The sequence below is a fragment of the Zophobas morio genome, unplaced genomic scaffold (genome assembly GCF_036711695.1).
Source record: "Zophobas morio isolate AGI-343-1 ecotype UQ-CSIRO unplaced genomic scaffold, CSIRO_AGI_Zmor_V1 ptg000023l, whole genome shotgun sequence".
Lineage (NCBI taxonomy): Eukaryota > Metazoa > Arthropoda > Insecta > Coleoptera > Tenebrionidae > Zophobas > Zophobas morio.
The window spans coordinates 468905-482794 of NW_026972128.1; the positions used below are offsets into that span (position 1 = coordinate 468905).

Consider the following 13890-nt stretch of genomic DNA (forward strand, 5'->3'; position numbering starts at 1 on the left):
GGAGTTAGTAAATTCGACTCACAACCCCCATGCATGTGCACTAAGTAGATAGGGTGTGATTGCTTACAAATGTAGTTGTTTGAAATTTTTAAGCATTCTTGAATTTCAGAATATTCGAAAAGAAAATAGTGTTGTCGTACAGATCTATTATTAAATACGGCTTTTGTGGTTGAATAAAAATGAAATTCGACCCTGACAAGTGTATTGGAAGGCTTGACATTTTTAACAAATCGTAATTACGAGGATGAATCAGTGGAATAACTATTACAAAACAAAGTTTATCCTGATAAAAAAATACGTTAATGTGTATATTGTATAGTTATATGAATCTAGACCACCTGCGTGAATGAAAGTGCGGACGTATCAGTATAATATAACATGACTTATTTTAAGGTAGGTCATGGTTTTGAATCGTAACCTTGACCCTGCAACAATAATATTTACGTTGACAAAAGTCTTAAATTTGAAATTTCAAAGAAATAGAAAAGAGATAGAAAACTAAAGATATGTATCATTTCCTCAATACATTTTTTCAATCTATTTTTGTGAACTACTACCAATTTCTTGCCTATCCTAATAGTGCAATTCACATCGGAATCTATGGACACTACTTCATATGGCCCCTTATAAAGAGGTTGCAGTTTTTTCGTTTTACCGATTTTCTTTTCTTCGTTTACTAAATATACCTTGTCAGTAACTTTTAAATCAAGCTCCTTTATATATTTATCATAATATTGTTTAGACTTGACTTTACTATTGTCACGAAACTGCTAGTTGCCCTAGTTATGTAAAGATTGCCTCATGCCATGCTTGTGGGATGTCAGCAAAAACCTCTTTTTGCTGGCATTACGGAAGCTTAGGTGGGGGGGAGTGCGGACTGACGAAAGGGGCAGTCGGTACTAACTAGGGACAGGGGAAGGAAAAAGTGAGAGAAGTGAAGTGACGCACCATACCCCCTAAGGATGGAATTTGTAATGTAAGTTGAAATATATTTAGTTTATTTAATGTATTTGGGATTTTTATTCTTAACGTCGGATCGGGTAATTATCCTTAGCTCTACCAATCTCTTCCCCCGACCCGGTCGTGACACTATTTAATAAATTTTTGCGAGCAATTTCATTACTATGTTGCATTCTTGATTTTAGTTCATTATAGTAACCATCATAGCTATAAAACGATTCGGGACTTCTAGTTATAGACGAAGGTAGTTTCGCTTTTCTACCATATAATAATTCAAAAGGAGAATAACTTGTTGAAGTATGCGGAGTGGTATTGAAACTAAATGTTGCATACGGCAAAAACTCATCCCAATTTGTCAAATCTTGATTTATAAAATTTCGCAAATATTCGACTAAAGTTCTATGAGATCTTTCTAAACTTTCGTTCGATTGCGGATGATAACTAGTACAACAAATATGTTTTATTTTTAAAATACTGCAAGTTGTTTTAAAGACTTCACTCATGAAATTACTTCCTTGATCCGTGACTACGTAATTTGTGTGATTGTGAAATACCTTTAGTCAAGCAAAAATCTTTCAAATTGAGCAAGGAATAAAACAAATCTTCGTAAGATGATTTATGAGCTTTAGTTTCTTTAGTAACAAGGTAAATAAAATGTCGATCATCTGACTGTAAATAAGCTATATTGTGTAATTGAGCTTGTTGAGATTTCAACTCATATTTGCTATTGTAATATTCCGTCTTATCAGAAAATTCACGATCTGTTACATAAAACAAATTAATTTCTTTAGGCACATCATCTAAACTTTGATCTGTATCAACAACGTTATCGTTAGTAACAGTACAATCCTCAATTTCTTTTAAAAAGTTCTTGTATAAATCGCGTCTGACTGAAATTTGGTGAATTCGTGACAAGCTATCTGCTTTATTATTCTTACCGGGTTTATAAATAATTTTGTAATCATAATCTTCTAGTTTTAGTCTAAATCGTAAAAGACGAGATGAAGGATCTGAAACTGAAAACAAATAAACAAGTGGTTTGTGATCCGTCACAATGGTAAATTTCCTTTTCAATAAATAAGGTCTAAAATGTTGTACGGACCAGACAATGGCTAGTAATTCTCGTTCAATTGTGGAATAATTTTTTTCAGATTTATTTAGTGTACGACTAGCATAAGCAATTGGAAGATCGCTTCCCCAAGAACCTTGTGATAATATAGAACCTATAGCGAATTGACTTGCATCCGTTGTGAGAATAAATTCTTTATTAAAATCAGGAAATTGTAGTAGGTATAGGCGGACATAATAATTTTTCTTTCAATTGTGAAAATACATCTTCACATAACGCATTCCATTCAAATTTGACACCTTTTTTCAAGAGATTATTAAGTGGTTGAACAATTTGAGAAAAGTTTTTGATGAAACGTCGATAATACGATGCAAGACCTAAAAATGATTTTAACTCTTTTTCAGTTGTTGGAGTAGGAAATTTTAATACTGCGTCAATCTTTTTTGTATCGGGCCTTACCCCATCTTCAGAGATAATATGCCCAAGGTAGTTGATTTCTTTTCTCAAGAACAAACATTTACTAGGTTGAAGTTTTAAATTGTGCTGTCTATAAGACGAGAAAAAATGTCTATCAATTTTGAATTATGATCTCGTAGAGAACTACCATAAATTATGACGTCGTCTAAGTAGACAAAACATTTTATTCCCTGGAGACCTACTAAAACATTATTCATTAATCTCTGAAAAGTAGCTGGAGCTCCTTTCAACCCCATTGGCATTCGACAATACTCATAGTGACCGTAAAAAGAAAAAGCTGTTAAACGTCTGCTTTTTTCTGAAATACGAATTTGGTGGAATCCATGAACAAGATCCACAACAGAAAAATACTTAGAATTCCCCAATTGGTCCAATATTTCTGTAATATTAGGCAATGGGTAAGCATCCGATTCAGTGATGTCATTCAGTTTCCTATAATCAACAACCAGTCGCCATTTTTTGCTTCCATCGGGACCTGGTTTTTTTGCAACAACTAGAGTTGGAAAATTATAAGGAGAATGACTGTTTTGGATTATGCCATCGTCAAGCATTTTTTGAACTTGATTTTGCACTTCCTGCTTTTGACTCTCGGGCAACCGATATGGCTTTACAAATACAGGTTTGTCAGATATTATAGGTATTTCATGCTCCACTATATTTGTGTGTGTTAATTTGTCACCTTCTAAATAGAATAAATCATTAAACTCACGACAAATATTTAATATTGAATCGCGCTCTTCCGAATTCGTGTGACTTGTATCAATCTGTTCCTCTAAAGATTGTATACGTTTTGACTCGAGAGTGGAAACAAAGTTAATAATTTGATAGTTATTTAAGTTTTCAAATTCGAGTTTTTCGGTATTTAATTCTAAAGGAGTTTCAGATGAATTTATTAGACTGATTTTACAAAATCCATTCTTTGGTTCTACAATGCAATTTCCGACATATAACCCTGGCAATATTTCTTTTTGTAAACAAATTTTTGAGTCATTAAAATTAACAGGTACTGACACCACGTACTCACAACGAGCTGGAATAATGAAAGTTTTATTTAGAACATTCGAATAATTTGTGATCGGTAAACAGATTTCTTTACCGTTGACTGATAATGATAACTTAGCACATCTCAAATTTATTATTGCATGATAAGCGCAAAGAAAATCATTACCTAGAATTCCATGAGCTGGCACAGGAAAATCATCTGCGACGATATGAAACGGATGTGTAAATGTAATTCCATTTACTTGAATTTTGCCTATTGCTACTCCAAGTGTCGTGACAAGATTTTCGTTAACACCTTTTAACAAATTTTTTTGATTAGTATTTACAAGAGCATCATCATTAACCTCGCATAATCTTAAAATTGAAATTTCCAAACCAGAGTCAAGTAACAAATTTGCTGATTCACCGTTATATGACAATTGCAATGGTAATTGCACGCTAAGCAGATTGGGATTTTTCAATGATGTAGTGAAAACTCTAGAATCATTATTTTTTGAACTATGAGATATTTGAAATTGTTTATCTAGGCAGCTTTGAGGTTTGGGACCGGAGTTTCGCTGCCTGTCGATGTACTCGGTCCTTGCCCGTTTCCCGAATACGAGTTTCGATTGTTAAAATAAGAATTCTGGCTTTTGTCAGCAGTGTTATATGAAATGTTTTGGTAATTTGATCGCTTAGCATTATTATATTGACGTTTACGACAGTTGTTTATAGTATGACCCACATTCTTACAATATGCACAAGTAATGTAAATATTGTTAACCTTCACTTCTCGCTTGTGTGCAGATCTAGCAAAATTTTGAAAGTCGAGCAATTTATTTGATTCTGAAGCTTTATTCGAATAACACTGATTCGCCTTGTGATTAGATTTGCCACATTTGTAACATCTGATGAAATTATTCATTTTAGGGTAACTAGAATTTACGTGTCCAATACACTTTAAGGTGCGCTCTTCTTCGCAGGCTGCTTCAATTGCGGCAGTAAGATCATCAAACCTACTTGCTTTAATTACAAATTTTAAAGAAGGGACTAATCCTTCGACAAAAGCTTTTAGAGCCGATTTTTTGTTTAAATTTTTAATAATAGGTGCTGCTGCCTCACCTTCACTTCGTACACATGCATCGGTTAAATCCTGACATAAACGTTCAATTTTGTTAGCAAAAGACCTAACATCTTCATTTGGTTTTTGACGTGTACTTAATAATTCCAGCTGAATTTGAGCTATTGTTCTTGTCTCTAAAAACTGATTTTGAATTGCTGGTTTCAAAATTTCCCAGTTATCAAACTCGCCATATCTAACAATTTCATAAACTAATCCTGATAATTTTGTTTTTACAACACTTAGGAAACTATCTTTTTCTGCACGCGTCGTAGCTGTATTATATACAATATCACAACAACTTAGAAATTTATGCAACTCTCGACGTTCGCCACTAAATTCGGGAATCATTTTTAACGCTATCTCGATTTGGAAAGGCATGATTTCGTCAAATAAATACTTCAAGTCTACAAGAAATTGATCATTCATAAAAAATTCGAACTTACAAGGTATAGCGATAGAAGAATCCTGTGATTTGATGTGTTAACGCAATATACACGCACTTTGCTCTGCTTTTTCCACACACTCACTCACTAGCCTCAATCCAACGACGTAGAATTTCTTGATTTCCTTCCGGGACTGGATTCGAAAATGTGTACCACAACCACCAACGCTCTCTTCTGAGGACCAGAGACCACAAACTCTCCTTGGAAGACCAAAGACCACTCGCTTTCTTTGAAGGACCAGAGACTTACTTACGCAATCTCTTCAGGACCAGAGACTTCAAGCAATCTCTTCAAGAAACGGAGACTTAAGGCAATCTCTTCAAGAAACGGAGACTTAAGGCAATCTCTTCAAGAACCTCTTTTTTCAACGAAAACCCCACAGACCTGACACCACTTTTATGTTGTGAAGGGGTTGTGACTTAGACACATATATTTCGATTTCCCGTTTATTTCACTGCCCACATAACAAAACTTACATGACAACTTTACACATGGCCATGATCACATGGCAACTTCTTCTCTACCTTACACACATTCTCTCTCCTGTCTCTTCGTTGACTCCTCTATTTATCACTTCCTCGTAACGAGGGCAACTGACCATATTCTTACAAAATACAGAGGAGTCAGCGATTACAAAACATTTGGACAAGCAACCTAATTTAATATAGCTAACAAAACTATGTCGAAATGAAATTATAATGCAACAATAATGCAACAATAACCTACTTTACTTTACAACACTACAAAAGAAAGATACCAGTTCATAACCGTATATTTTTCGAGTTTTTAACTGATGTTGGTCCTGCCAGTGTTCAGTTACACACAGAAAATCACATACCTCCTTATTTAGTAAATGTTCTAGTTGTGGTACACAGTTGCCTATAGATTGAACATTTTGGTGAATGATCCTAAGGCTGTTCAGATGGAATTTGGACCTTTCAGTTTTATGTTTATTTTCGTTCACTTTTTCTCTAAAAAATGTTCTCCTTTTTTAAAATTGAAACGAGAGTATCGGATTCCTTGAGGCCAGAACTTTTTGCTATAGACCGCTTCAAGATGTTTAGGTTGGACACCAATGAGAAAACATTTGTTGTCCTGTTTTTTGTGATATGGGATAATCTCTTTTACATGTACGTCTGTCTTGTCTTCATTTATTTTCTTTGAAACATAGTCTGAAACAATGTCTGTTGTTACATGTTCCTTCGCTCCCGAAGTAAAAAGCCATATTTTTCTTTCTTTTTTACTTGTACCGATGAAAGAATTCTCATCACTCGTTTCTTCTCCAACTTCATATTGATACTTTCTCGGCTTCTTCTTTTTGTGGTGTATTTTCTGGAAAGATTCCTCTTCCTCTATTTGGTCAGGTTTGTAAGACGGGTCACTAACTTTGTTATTTATGATGGGGGCGCTTACACCTTTCGATTGTATTTTTTTGTTATTCTTTGTTGAAGCTGTTGAGTAAGATGGTTTTTGGACAACATCTTTTTCCGCTAGATTAATAACATCGTTCATAATTTGGCGTTGTCGGTCTCTCATTTTTTCCGGATTAGAATTAATTTGGTGGATCGCCGGTTGTTTTTTTGGCACCACCAAGATCGATGGATCTTCTTTATTTACTTTTTCATTAAACTGATTCGACGAGTACTGATCAGTTTTTACGGCATTCATTTCAGTTAATGAGACCTTAATATTCTGCATCTCTAGTGACAATTGTTCTAATTTCTCTCTCCATTCTTTACTGAAATTAGCAAAGGCTGAAATAAATGTAGACTGACATGCCGTCACCACATGAGCCTGAAACGAGGCATTGTTTTCGTCATTTGTGAACTTCCCATCCTGATATGCATCAACCTCATCCTGTAAGTACAGTACTCTCTTCCGTAGTATTTTATTCTGTTCTCTTAGTTCCCGATTTTCCATTTTAAGTAGCGTTGCTTCATTTTTTGTTATGACTTCTTTCACATCTTTGGTTTGTTCGGGTTCCGGTTCTTCTTCAGAATCATACACAGCCTCCGATAAGAGTTTTTGATTTTCACAACACTTCTTTTTAAGTGCACAACTGTTGTGAACATATTGCTTACAGTTTACACAATTCATTCGCTTTTTTACATAATCTTAATTATCTATATACATTTGCATAACGGTTGTATGTTCTGTAAATGGAGGTAAGTCTGTTGAACATACTGAATAATAATATCATTAATATTAATAATAATAATAAAAGAATAAGTCATATATTAGTTCGTGGAACTTGTTTGATGAATTCTGCAAGTCAAGAGGCTATATTTTAAACGAAAGCACGTCTGTAGCAAGTTTGGCGAGAATTTTAAAGGATTTCGGATTCAAGATGAAAAAAAAAAAGACGGGGAAGATTATAAAGGAGTAGTTAAGACCCAATGGGATGGGGTGGCAAAAGTGGTACAGGAAAAATTCTTCGAGGAATATGGCATTTCTTTCGGTCCATTCAAGGATATTAAATTTACGTCAGCAAGGTATGCTCGAGATAATAAACGAAAGGAGGTACAATGTTCAAATGAAGAACGGAAAACTAGTGCTGCAAGTTTCAACGTAGAAGAACATAAAAAAATGGTTGCCTTATGGGACGAAAACACGCCTGAAGGCTTACAACGCAAATTTTACCACATTGCCTCATACGAACTGACTTGGCGAGGGAGTGAGGCTGTAAACTGCCTTACCACTTTTTTTGAAGAAATAGATAATTTTGGACAAACAACAGGACGTACTATTTACAACCCAGTATTTAGTAACACATCGCAAGGAGGAGCTAGGCCGCTGACAAAAAAAAATTTCTAATGACAAACAAAATAAATGCAGATCGATGCCCAGTCCGGTAAGTTTACTTTTCTCAATAATTTTTAATTAAATTTATGAGTTCTATAGATTATTTTACAAAATGATAGAAAAACGAAACAAGAATGTCTCTAAAAATCGTCTTTTTCTAACTCCTAATCCTTCGTGGAAGAAAGAAAATTCTGTTGGATTCTTCAAGAACTGAGGCAAAGGAGATAGGAATGGATGTAAAAGGCATAAAAGTGACAAATCATTCCAACCGTTCCAGTGCTGTATCAAATTTGGCAAAAAGTGGTGTTGGCGAACACCAAATATCGAAAATTACAGGTCACAGCAGTGTGACCTCAATCAATTCATACTTAAAACTGGATGACGAACATCAAATTAAATTGATTTCAAAAATGAGAAATGAAAATTTGCCGAGCGAAGCTACAAGTAATAAAACTGCAACTAATAACTATTATAACTGTGTATTTCGTTATTCGAATAAATAAACTTTTAAAATAATTTAGTCAATACTTATTTTTGTAGAATGTCAAATATTCACTATAAACACACGTACAAATACCCGCGTATTTGCATAATGCATCGAATACTCGGTCATATTCTTCCATTGCTAGGTGATTTTGGTAAGATGGGTTAATATGATTGGTTGAAATTTTCTGAGAGAAATAGTCAAAAAAAACTTTCCTGAAATACTCGAAATGCATGCTATTTTTTGCGCTTTGGAAAAGAAAGACTTCAAAGGAAGAAATTTGCTGGTTGTTATTAGTGGTCAAAGAGAGCATTTGTAAACTGTGAACTTTGTTCAGTTTGGATAAAAAAAAACTGTTATCCAAACATCTTTTCATTTTTAGGCAATTAATGATGTATTGTGGTTCAAGAAAAATGCTTTACTTTTATTTTATATATGAGACTAAAATATTGTGGCTTTAACTAATATTTTTGAATTCCCGGAGTACAGAATACACTATCGACTATCGGTTAATATATATATACTATAATTTGCAGCAAGTATTCTTTATATTTTTCACAAATAAAAGTCGTTATTGTTATAGCATTATAAAACCCTTTGCATTCCATAGTTTGTTGTATTCATTTGTCATTAACTCATTACTTATTATTTAAGTTCGGTTTTTAATTTTAGTGATGTTCCTGTCAGCAAATTCTTCTCTATAACATCCATTTCAACATACAGTACCTTTATTTTTCTAATCTTTTCTTATTATTGTTCTATGAATCTTCGTACTCTTTATGTTCTTCGTCTTCTACATCGTTTGTTTTGTTCTAAAAGTTGGTTCTTTTTGAAAACTCATGTGATTTGTTTTTACATCGCTGTTGTTGGAAGTATTATCCAGGTTAGTTTTTAAACTTTCTCTTTTGATTAACTCATTGTGTGATTAACTGATGACTTATGAATACAGGGACAGTCACGGTGCACAAATCGTCTTCCTAGGGCAGTGTTAGTTCCACAGCTGTGCCTAAAACGTCTCGAATGTGCTCCGGAGGCAGTCTACCTCTTATATTATCTGGTTACGACAGTTTTAATATTGGTGGCACTGACTTCGGGGGCCAGTTTTTTCAGTGAAGAAAACTAAATACAAGAATTAATTCGAAGAAAATGAAATTTAGTTCATTTTGAAATGTGCCCTCAAGAACTATTGACGTATTGTACCGTTAATCGGACAAGGTGACAAGATTTTAGAATAATTTTGACAAAGTATGTTTTGCTTTATCATCATATACAGGTAGATAACACATTTTTAATAATATTATTAATTTTATCTCAATAAAATGTTACTTCTGTATGCCGAATTTCTTGTAATGGACAGTCCTTTTGTTTATTCTATGGTTCTAGTTCTCAGAAAAATCTAAAATCCATAGTGCAAGGAGACCCTTAATTTTACTAGATTCAGTTGACATGTTGCCATATTTTCAAAACGCTATTAACGACAGAAATGAAATTTTTGCATTTGTTTTTTTTTTAATAGTTTTACTGCAACATTACAAATTTAATCGAGTTTAATTTAAGACTCCATGGCTCTTTTAATCGAATTAAGTAGACCGTTCCTTTGTCCACAAAAACCGTACAAATCATCAGTTTCAACAGACCAAATGAATACACCTGCTAAATTGTTGTCTTTTGCGTACTGAACCTACAAATCAAAAAAACAAAATAACTAAAAAGAAATCTCATTTTCATTTTCAAAAATTACCTTAGCAGCCACAGATTCTTCGTTATCATATCCAATCCAAAAGGTATCTTCATACATATATGGCACTTTCATATCATCAAGAAAAACTGTATTCCCATTAGGATGGAACTCACAAATCTACAACAAAAGCATCTATAAAGAATACAAATGTTACAATTGTTAAAATTAGTCACCTCATTGTAACCTAAACTACTAAGATTATCTGTATATGGACCAGGTTCTCCAGGACCACTAATTACAGCATCCAGACCGTGATTAGAAGGATTCGCAAGAATAAAATGATGACCGTAAAAAGCTATCCCTACAGCAACTTTCGCAGGATCAGCACCCCCGTCTATCCATTGTCTAATAGCACCGTCCACATTGCGATTATCTTTTTCCCACTGACTTTCATTAACTCCACCATAGAGAGGAGAATTCTCTGCTGTTACCCCCCCAATATAATTGTGAAAATCATATGTCATGACATTTATGATATCTAAAACACTAAAACAAAAAATACTTAATGCTAAACACAGATTTAACAAACTTACGCCGACAATCCTGGAATATCATAGCCACCTCCTACTTCAGTAGGAATAGAGTTAACAGCAGCTGTTACCAGATAACCTCTGGGCTCAAAAGCTGCTTTTAATGAAGCAATAAGATTAACAAATTGTTGTGCGCTTTCACCGTAAGGATACTCCCAGTCGACATCTAGGCCATCAAAATTGTACTTTTCGCATAAATCTAGGGCACTTTGAACCATCCTTGCAACGTTGTCCGAGTCGTTGGAAACCAGCACAAATGTCCAGGGTATTGCGGCTGCTCCCCCCACACTAAAGAGGACCTTAAGATTAGGGTTTTGCTCTTTTAGGGCACTGATTCTACTAAAACCTCCTAAAAATATGTGTGTCTTTGTAGGACAGAATAAAATAAAGACTCGTGGAATTCTACCTTGCGTAACATCTAAGTCTTCATCTAATATTTCCAAAGTTCCATTGTCACTCAGCCCAAGGAAAGCATAGTTTATATGTGTACAAATGTTGGGGTCTATGTCTTCGGGTAAGAACTTGCCATTTCCTGGTCTTTCGGCCCCCCAGCTAGCGTAATAACAGATAACTTTGTCTAAACAGAAAAACAGACTACATAATATTGATAGCAATGGAGGGGAAATATGGTAACTAAGTACGTACCAGACGCTGACCAAACTTGGTTGACAAAAATGAATAACACAAAAAGTATTGTTACTTTTGGAGACATTTTTAGGATGACTCGTAAAACTCAGCCTAGACACAAAACACGTTCTCAATATTTATCTACAATTACATTTTAAAGTGGATTTACCATTAAACAACGGTATCTGATAACATTTTTCTTTGCTTACGTAATGATTTTTTTCCACTGCCTTTCTGTTATTTTTATTGCGAAAAATGATCTTTCTGGTTAATTTTGACTCATTTATTTCTTAACACTTTTTTAATGTAATTTTTATTTTTACTTCTCAAGCGTAAGCTAAGGAAGTATTGTAATCGAGTCCATCGGGCTACTCGAAGTTCGGTCGAAATAATCTTCGATCAATTTTTTACTCTTATTTCATGTTCCTAAGAAAGTGCTCGTTTTCTAGAGGGTATCACAGAAACAGTTTTAAAAGTAGATTTGTGAAGTTTAAACAATTAGATATACATAATCTGAAAACGTCAATTTGGTATAACCGTTTTTGAAAGTCCATATAGATGACTAGTTAACTGTTATCCAAACTCTTGGGCAATCTTTGATGTGAACTCTGAACCTTGTGTTTATGTTGCTTCTCTATTAAATCCCAGGAATTCTAGTGTAGTTTTTAAATGTAATTTAGATCCATTTTGCGGACGACAGTTGGATGTTGTTTCTAGTTAGAGTACAAAATTTGCTGTCTTTAAAGCGTTGCCGTTCACACAATCTTTGTAGACGAAATTCTTTGAAATATACGATAACTGCAACTTGTGTGCATTTTGAATTTGATTGCGTTTGTAACTTCTAAAATTTAGTTCGCAGTTTTCAGAAAGAGTTAAACATCTTATCTATTTACTTTAAGTTTCAGGTTGGATCTTTTTGGTTATAATTCATTCTATCAACGTTTTACGACTTTATGTTTCCTTTAGGGGACTTTTGTTACTTTATTCTGATTATATTTATATTTTTACCATATGGATTCTTACAGAAACTCTTTTCGACCAATATTTATTCAAACACAAGAATCTTAGATGATGGCGTTTGTGCTTTAACTGAACATTAACTTAAACTGTTTATTTTAATCATTACATTATATGTAGTTAATTTTATTTTTTAATTTCAGCGTTTATTGCCTTCAGCAAACCATTCTTTTGTCCACAAAATTCGTGCATATCATCTGTTTCAATAGACCATATGAAAACTCCAGCCAAATTTTTTTCTTTAGCGTATTGAACCTAGAATACATCCAAATATTTTGTTGTATATTTAAGAGATAAATTAATTTAAACCCTACCTTAAGAGCTACGGATTCTTCATTGTCGTAACCAATCCAGAAACTACCATCATACAAATATGGTACTTTCATGTCATCTAAGAAAACTACTGTACCGTCGGGATGGAACTCACATATCTAATTAAAAAAAAGATTATTCAACAACAAATAATATAGTGAAGTTAGAAAAAGTACTTACTTCATTATAACCTAAGCTACCAAGATTATCTGTGTACTCTCCCGGATCTGCTGGAGCTGAAGTAGGAGCATTAAGACCATGGTTTGAAGGATTTTGCAAAATAAACGAATGCCCATAGAATGCTATTCCGATGGCAACTTTTTGTGGGTCGGCACCACCATCAATCCAGTACCGAATAGCTGCATCAGCATTACGATTTTCTTGCATCCAGTCACTTTCATTTACTCCTCCATAAAGTGGAGAATTTTCAGACGTGAAACCAGCGAAGATACCGTGAAAGTCGTAGGTCATGACATTTATGATATCTAAAGTACTATATTAACACTCTTAATATGGAAATACTAATACTAAAATTCTAAGTACTCACCTAGACATTGTAGGGATATCATAGCCTCCCACCTCTCCAGGAATCGAGTTAACAGCAACAGTCAATAGGTAACCTCCTGGTTGAAAAGCAGATCTTAAAGATGAAAGAAGAGTGTTGAAACCTTCCTTGCTGTTAGGGTACTCCCAGTCAACATCTAGCCCATCAAAGTTGTAGGTTTCAAAAAATTCAATAGCGCTTTGGGCCAGAGCTTGTTGTTTTTGAGCATCCATGGTGATCGATATAAACACATCTGTACCAGCAGCTGCTCCACCAACACTTAGAAGAACCTTCAAGTTAGGATTTTGTTCTTTAAGTCCACTCACACGTTTGAAACCCTCTAAATTCCATACATGATTACCCTTTTGAGAAAATATAGGAATTAATATAATACGAACCTTGGTTCACGTCATTTTCTTCATCTAAAATTTGTAGTGTCCCGTCAGTGTTCAGACCGGCGAAAGCATAGTTTATATGAGTACACAAGCTGGGATCGATGTCTTCCGGTACGAATTTACCATTTCCAGGCCTGGTGACAGCCCAACTGGCGTAGTAACATATTACTTTGTCTAAAATTTAGAAAAATATTACGATTTTTTTATGATATTGTGTTACATACGAACCACTAGCACTCAAGGCCTGACCTATGAAAATTAAACTCAAGTAAACTGTTATCAGTTTTGGGAACATTTTTACTTGTGATAGATGCTTTTAAAACACTTCAATTTAAGGTTAAAATAAAGTCTTTATATATCTTTCCCGGGTATTAAATCTGTGGTT

The 13890-nt window shown here is 34.2% G+C and overlaps 2 protein-coding genes across 2 annotated transcripts; both read right to left on the reverse strand.

Annotated features, from left to right (window-relative positions):
* Positions 1 to 9828: 9828 nt before the first annotated feature.
* LOC135134698 (acidic mammalian chitinase-like) lies at positions 9829 to 11388 on the reverse strand. The gene is made up of 6 exons (XM_064063467.1): positions 11256 to 11388; positions 11017 to 11187; positions 10614 to 10959; positions 10254 to 10566; positions 10081 to 10197; positions 9829 to 10020 (listed from the first exon to the last, which is right to left on the reverse strand). Exons 1-6 carry the CDS (start codon positions 11320 to 11322, stop codon positions 9892 to 9894), a joined length of 1143 nt encoding a protein of 380 aa, XP_063919537.1. The 5' UTR covers positions 11323 to 11388; the 3' UTR covers positions 9829 to 9891.
* A 945-nt stretch (positions 11389 to 12333) lies between these two features.
* LOC135134701 (chitinase-like protein 3) lies at positions 12334 to 13843 on the reverse strand. The gene is made up of 6 exons (XM_064063470.1): positions 13734 to 13843; positions 13509 to 13679; positions 13114 to 13450; positions 12747 to 13059; positions 12569 to 12685; positions 12334 to 12509 (listed from the first exon to the last, which is right to left on the reverse strand). Exons 1-6 carry the CDS (start codon positions 13798 to 13800, stop codon positions 12381 to 12383), a joined length of 1134 nt encoding a protein of 377 aa, XP_063919540.1. The 5' UTR covers positions 13801 to 13843; the 3' UTR covers positions 12334 to 12380.
* Between the last annotated feature and the right edge of the window lie 47 nt (positions 13844 to 13890).